General features: G+C 57.1%; 4 protein-coding genes across 4 annotated transcripts; 3 read left to right on the top strand and 1 right to left on the bottom strand.

Annotated features, from left to right (window-relative positions):
- Positions 1–1,050: 1,050 nt before the first annotated feature.
- On the top strand, positions 1,051–1,528 carry SDRG_04533 (hypothetical protein; the record flags this gene model as incomplete). Its single annotated transcript, XM_008610208.1, has 1 exon — positions 1,051–1,528. One exon carries the CDS (start codon positions 1,051–1,053, stop codon positions 1,480–1,482), a length of 432 nt encoding a protein of 143 aa, XP_008608430.1. The 3' UTR covers positions 1,483–1,528.
- An 862-nt stretch (positions 1,529–2,390) lies between these two features.
- Positions 2,391–3,436, top strand: SDRG_04532 (hypothetical protein). The gene is made up of 8 exons (XM_008610207.1): positions 2,391–2,426; positions 2,472–2,543; positions 2,589–2,666; positions 2,716–2,760; positions 2,811–2,901; positions 2,945–3,036; positions 3,081–3,146; positions 3,201–3,436. The coding sequence occupies exons 1-8, from the start codon at positions 2,424–2,426 to the stop codon at positions 3,345–3,347; spliced, it is 594 nt and encodes a 197-aa protein (XP_008608429.1). The 5' UTR covers positions 2,391–2,423; the 3' UTR covers positions 3,348–3,436.
- Positions 3,437–3,943: 507 nt separating this feature from the next.
- SDRG_04531 (hypothetical protein) lies at positions 3,944–5,611 on the bottom strand. Its single transcript, XM_008610206.1, has one exon. The coding sequence runs from the start codon at positions 5,550–5,552 to the stop codon at positions 3,981–3,983; it is 1,572 nt and encodes a 523-aa protein (XP_008608428.1). The 5' UTR covers positions 5,553–5,611; the 3' UTR covers positions 3,944–3,980.
- Positions 5,612–5,918: 307 nt separating this feature from the next.
- SDRG_04530 (hypothetical protein) lies at positions 5,919–6,401 on the top strand (the record flags this gene model as incomplete). The annotated part of the gene is made up of 1 exon (XM_008610205.1): positions 5,919–6,401. The coding sequence occupies one exon, from the start codon at positions 5,919–5,921 to the stop codon at positions 6,399–6,401; it is 483 nt and encodes a 160-aa protein (XP_008608427.1).
- Positions 6,402–6,443: the final 42 nt, after the last annotated feature.

The raw sequence follows: 6,443 nt of genomic DNA, 5'->3' as shown, positions 1-6,443 counted from the left end.
TAATCGAGCGCCATCGACTCTGCCGCTTCTTTTCCCTAAGCCTTGAAGGCACAGCGCGAGTCGAATACATTAGCTGGAAAGTGTAAGATGGTGGAATGACGAAGTCAACGAATCAAGTGACGAGATCTACGTAATCCCATCTCATTCGGGCCCCTTGGCCTTGGTGCCCTCGATGCCGACTTGCAGTGTTTCGAAGTCGTGCATATCTGCTAGGAACGGATAGATGCAGTGCAAGATCAATTAAACTACGTTAACACATGTCGAATGTCGCACCAGACAGGTCGATGGCAGCTTTGATGGGTCCTTCAACAAGGCGCTTGCCTCACCACGTCATCTGATATCTCGCTAACTCATCGCGCTCATTTGCAGTACTCGAGCGACTCAATAGCACAATGAAGCCTACAGAGCGACTCGATCCTGTGCTTGAATGGTGTTGCGCACCGCTTTGTTCAACACCACGAAGGACGGTCGTCTCGTTTGCGACGGACTTTGAGTGCTCTTGTTGAAGAAGCCACGAGTATCCTATCTCTCTTCGGTCTCCAGCAGCACGAGCAGTGTGAGTGAGTCATACGCTCATCTACAATCCGGTTTGTCGACTCGACCGCTGATCAATCTGGTGCCTTTTGAATTCGAGTACACTGCAAAGCAGCACTGTACTAGTGCAATGTATGCTGCGACTCGTGCTGGTCATGTTGACCTGACCCATGCTAAACTCATCGACATGTTGTAGTTTTCATGCACAGGGTCATTGCGACACTTTGAGGTTCTTTCTATGAAAGACTATCTTTTGAAACAGGTCAAACATGCAGTTTGAATCTTGCAACACCTATTCCACCAGAGCCCTACCCCAGCCCTACCCGGCTCTCTCCACGCGTGGCTGCGACGATGGTGATCGAACATGTCCCAGCTATGGTTAGATTGTTTTTGCTTTATGCGAGCGGCAGATTAGTAGCCCACAGACCACATGTCTTTTTGCAAAATCTACAATAGGGTCAACCCCGTTCTTCATTTCCACTTTTGGCTTCTCATTGCCAAGCCACACACAACATGATGTACTTTTTCCCGCCCAGTGCGGCGCCGGCGCGCAAGCGTAACGTCACCAAGCCCACCGTCACGGGCGCGTGGTCGCCGGCCGAGCACAAGCGCTTCCTCGTTGCCTTGGACAAGTACCCAAGTGGCCCGTGGAAGGCCATCGCGGCGCACGTCGGCACGCGCACCCCGCGCCAGGCGCAGACGCATGCGCAAAAGTACCGCGAGAAGCTCGTGCGCAAGCTGCAGTGCCCGACCAACACGGGCGGCATGATGCGGCTCGTCAAGGATGAGATGGCAAGCCTTCCAGACGAGTCCATTGACGCGTTCACGCCCCTCAAGCTCGAAGCGAGCGCCAACCTCGGCCCGTTGACAAGCCCCACTCCGGTGGAAGCCACCTCACTTTCGTTTGACGACTGCCTCGACTTTTTCATCCGCGAGATGGACGCATGACACGCTCCGATGACGACAATATGTTGTCTGAATGTCACCGAGTCGCGTACATTATTTACTAGGAAACAATAGTGTCAATATTGACGTTTCTAAAGGAGATTGCTAGTCTCAACGAATGCAAAGTCTTTGTGTAATTATGAAAGATAACGCAAAACACGCTCATATATATATAGACGTTTCAAACGACAACGTTGGGCTATTGATTGAGATGAGAACACAGAGACAAAACGTGAGAAGTTGAAGTGACGAGCGTAGGTCGAATTTTGTAGTGAATGCCACCCAAAGAGTGGTGCAACGCCACCATTTCGTACTCTTTTGTACTCCAACAAAGTCGTGTCCCGCGCGGAAAGCGAAGGTCATCAATCGCACAAGAGCACCACAAGGAACACAAGGAAGAAGCAAGATGAAAACGGCATATGCCGGTAACTCGTGCCCACTGGAAATTATTCCTTTCAACAACAAAAGCACGCACAACTACTAACCAGCGATACCTTTGGTCGGGTGGTCGTCACGACCACCGACTCCACCCTGTAGTGTATATTCGTATGGCGGGCGTACGGTGGCGGGGGCGATCTTGTCTTGCGATTGTCCAGCAATTTCGCCTCGGTGGGATCCGCTCTCAGGCATATTTTCGGGGTTTCAAACACCAAATAGACCACCAGAAACTACGACGACAACAGAGACTAGCTATTGATCAACCCTGTGTACATTATTGTCCTCGCGCCATCTTAGTAACTCGGACTGACGTCACAAGAGAGGCCAGTGAAACGCCGGCACGCGATCCTCGAAGCTGCTTTCAAACTTCGGTTTCAGCTTACAAACATCAAGTGATTATATTTTTATAATCTTGTACTTGACGTTTGTAAGCAAGTAAGCAACCTCGTATAAAAATAATCTCGGCGCCTGCCTTCGAAGTTTGGGCTAAAAGATTTTCGGCCGCGATGGTGAGCCATCGAGACGCTGCCAGCGCGCCTCATGCGGTCGCGTAGAAATTCCGCTTCTGCGGTGACCAAGAGCCTCCGTCCTGGCTGCTCGCCGAGATCCCTGTGGTCGCCCAAGCGGTGCGCGCGTGCTGCTACGCTGGCGACGTGACGGCCTGCGTGTAGAGCCAAGGGGCCGTGGATCTCTGCGAGCTCACGCGACTGCTCGCCTTCGCCGTCACGGACAAGGGCTCGTTCGACGACGTACGCGCCCTCGCTTTCTTATCGTCGAGTTTGATTCGTCAATACTTAGGCCATGGTGCTGCTCATGCCCACCGTGACCAAGTTTGACAGCCAGGTCGCGACACTGCGCTCCATGCATTGCTTGCTCAACGCTGCATATGACAGGCCATCATCGTCGCGCTCAAGTGGATCCTTCTGCATGCGACCAAGTACAACGTCGAGGAGGTTGCGCTCGCCACGGAGCTCCAGCAGCTCGGTAACCTCGCGTCGGCGCCCTTGCACGCTAACCTGGGCGCTAGGCTTTGCCGTCGACTTGGCAAAAGCGTTTGCATCCGTCTACAACGAGCAGCATAGCGCGCTTCGGCGCCATCTCGCGGCCACCAACATGAAGGTCCATTTACGTCCGGCATATGCCATGTTGAAGTTGCTCGGTAGCTTGGCCACGCCTACAACCGGCTGGAAGCCCATGTCGACGTCGTCCTTGGCTCACGCCACGCCAAGGTGCCCTCCGTGCCCTTTTCCATCCTTTGGTTTGAATGTGGCGTCTCGGCGTAGCACCTCAAGACGGCACATGTCGTGCTCACCATGCACGGGACCAGCCCCGCCGCCTCGTCCACGTTCGCCGTCGACGCCACCACGTTCCGCAGCTTGCACCACGAGCTGCGGCACGCGCGCAAGCTCATGGACGTCGGGTTCAACTGACATTTTTGTCCATCTCTTCTGCTGTCATCGGGAATAGCAGCCCATTTTTCCTAATTGCGTCCTGCTACGAGTTGTCATGTCGTTTGCCAACAAGTAGACTGCCAACGCAAGGTCTCGCCAAAGCGAGGCTCGGCCTCTGTCGCCGAATTGATGGCAGTCTCGCTAGCACATTGCGCTAGAGTGAGCGTTCACGCATAGGACAGAATAGCCCTGCGCAAGCGGGCGCGCAGGTTGCGCAGCTGTCTGGGAGGGTACATACGTCAACCACCACCTCGAGGAAGGTGCTCGACCTCGTCGGCGGCGCTTGTTGTACCCGCCAGAGATGGCATTCAGGATGCAGACGTCGCCAGAGACGTGCCATTTCAACGCTATAGCGCCGCCCAAGGTGCGATCATGCTTGCCGTCACGCTCGGGAGGTATGATGCCGTTGGCCGTCGACACGCAGGCCTGTCCCATCGGTCTGAGCTCTCCTTCGTTGCGTGCGCTCATTGAAGACAGGGTGGATCTTTCTTGGTTCCTAGACGTAGCCACCACTCCTGGCGACCAACAGCGGCCGCCACCTCCCGCCGGGTCATCCCTAATTCATTGCATTTCACTCTGCAGGTGGGACACGACGGCTTCTATTGCTTGACCTTACAAGAGCTTGTGCTTGCGCTGGAGCTTGCGCTTGATGTGCTTGGTCACGACCTCTTCTTGCTCGACGCTCACGTGGTGCGTGCCGACGCGGCGCCAGTACACGAGGCCTGCCACGGACAAGCCAAACCACGAAAAAGCCGTCCAAAAGATGGCAAAGCCCAGGATCGTTTCGAACACATACGGCAGGGCGATCGGATATCCTTGGAGTCCCGTCACGATGGTCTGCAGCACGTTCGTGTCCAAGTCGGTGCCGGCGGCCAGGAAGAACGCGGGTGCTGCCGGTGCCGGTGCCGTCGTGGCCTCGCAGACGACGAGCGACCTGTCGACGCCAACGTGCTCGAGCCACGCCATCCAGTGAAAGCAGCGCGGGGTCTTGCGCTGGAGCAGCATCGCGGCAGCGACGTACGTGAGGCACGGCGCAAGGTACTGCAGTGCGACCACTGGAATGTAAGAGAATGGAATCACGAGCTTGTCGACGACCGCCGACGTGTCGATGCGACCGCGCTGGAGGAGCATGCCGGTGATGATGCCCTTGGGCTCGAGCAGAAAGTACTGCAAGTGCGACCGAAAGCACGCAAGCCGCAGTAGCGCTGTGAGCACAATGAGGCCCAAGCGAATGTCCCGAAACGTCGACTCGGTCATGAACGCGGCGCCGCAGTCGCGCGGCGCCAGCGCAAAGAGCGTGGTATCGACTGCGTCGCACACGACGGCGCCGGTGAGCAAGGGCGCGTAGAACGGCCGGACAAACGTGGCAGCGACAAGCAGCGGGAGGAGCTGGTTGACGTGGAGTATGATCTTCCAGCTCGTGTTGATTGCGCGGCTCGAGATAAAGTCGAGGTACATGCGCGCGAAACGAAGCGCGGGCAGAAACTGCGTCGACGTAATGACGCCCGCGACAAGCCCGAGGCTGCCGCCGAGGTAGAGCGAGACCGACCGCGTTGGCGGCGCGGGTACCGTGGTGTTGCCGGTGATCGACGCAAGCACACGCTCCACGCGAAACGTGAGCGACGAGCTCGCGCCGTCCACATCGAAATCAAAGACACCGGCCGGCGTGTAGAGGCAAAAGCAGGCGACAATGAGCGCGAGGCCGCCGACCACAAGCCCGAGCCGCGCTTCGTACGAGCCAAAGACGCCATGGCCAAACTTGACGTGGACAGGAAAGAGCACACTCAGCAAAAGCGCAACGACGAGCACGTAGTAGCTTGCGTCGGGCGAAGCGGCGTCGGCGCCTTGCTGGAGCCAAAACACCACCATGGCGCTCGCGCCAAGCAGCACCATCGTGTCGAGCAAGTCAAAGTAGAGGCAGTGCGTGAGCGACCCGGTCTCGATCGGCGTCATGAGCAGCTTCATGGCTTCGAGGCGCTCGGTCGCAGTCTTCTCGGGCTTGGGCGCCTTGGCCTTCTTGGGCGGCGGCGGCGTGTTGAGCGACTCGAGCACTGCAGTCGATGGCGGTAGAAAGTACGACACGCGGTGCATGAGCAATGTCGTGAGGCTCACAATGTGGCGCAGTCGGAAGAGCACAAAGAGCACGATGACCGCGCCGAGGTACGTGGGCGGGAGGACCGCCATCGTGTGCTCTGCTCGGGCTGCGAGTAATGAGGGACTTGTGGTCGCGCGGCAGGCCAGCAGAAGGTGGCATGTGCCATTTTTAAATCGAAACGACCATCACTCTGAAATTGCCGTTCACTTTGCCGTTGGCGTCTTTCTAAATACGTGGCACGTTGCGAGCGCGATCCTGCAACCTCCGCGACGTCCGTCGGGTCTCCGGTGGACAATGCAGCCGCCTTGGACGGCGAATGTAACCAGCGTATATAGGCCAAAATGTTTATAGACTGACGAAGTGAAATGACATCGCTGGCAAGACGAGAACATCCCGTTGAGAGACGAGTCACAGCGCTTGTATCTGACGTCACTCGAGCACTTGCGCCTCGAAGGATGGCGCCCATGGCCGCCACGATCAACATGGGCGGGCCTGCCAAGCAGAAGAAGAAGACGATGGTTATCGCATGCAAGCACCAACCGAGCGCGTGCAACGACGAGGATGACGCGATTGATATCGTCGTGACGTTCCAAGGCGCAGCGTCCGAGGGACGCTTGCGTCTTCGCCGACAGCGCGCCACCATGCAGCACAGCAGCTACGTGAGCGCGATGAACGCCGCGGCGGAGACGCTCGGGGCAGCGGTCGACTGGGCAATGGGCGCGCTAACGGTCTTTCTTGTCGAGCACGCGATCGAGGCGGACAACGATGCGCTGCCCGACGTTAGCTTGCCGACATGCCTCCCGCTTTTCAAAGCGCACGACTTGCAGCTCGAGATACCGCGGTACCTAGCGTCGCTGCCGCTGCCCAAGGGATCCAAGCACCTTGTACAAGATGTGGCTTCCGTCGGCAGACGGCGTCTACCACATTGCGACGCTTGAACAAAACTACATGACGCCTCTTGGCCCGTGCCCACGCAGCAT

This window comes from Saprolegnia diclina (genome assembly GCF_000281045.1).
Source record: "Saprolegnia diclina VS20 unplaced genomic scaffold supercont1.11, whole genome shotgun sequence".
Taxonomy (NCBI): Eukaryota; Oomycota; class Saprolegniomycetes; order Saprolegniales; family Saprolegniaceae; genus Saprolegnia; species Saprolegnia diclina.
This window is presented reverse-complemented; position numbering and strand designations above follow the sequence as displayed.

What these genes read in the sequence shown, in the direction of transcription:
- SDRG_04532 (XM_008610207.1), top strand. An exon ending in ACAAGGGCTCGTTCGACGAC is followed by an intron (nt 2,667 to 2,715) that starts GTACGCGCCCTC and finishes GTCAATACTTAG; the next exon opens with GCCATGGTGCTGCTCATGCC. An exon ending in TGACCAAGTTTGACAGCCAG is followed by an intron (nt 2,761 to 2,810) that starts GTCGCGACACTG and finishes TGCATATGACAG; the next exon opens with GCCATCATCGTCGCGCTCAA.
- SDRG_04531 (XM_008610206.1), bottom strand. Translation starts at nt 5,552, where the DNA reads ATGGCGGTCCTCCCGCCCACGTACCTCGGCGCGGTCATCGTGCTCTTT.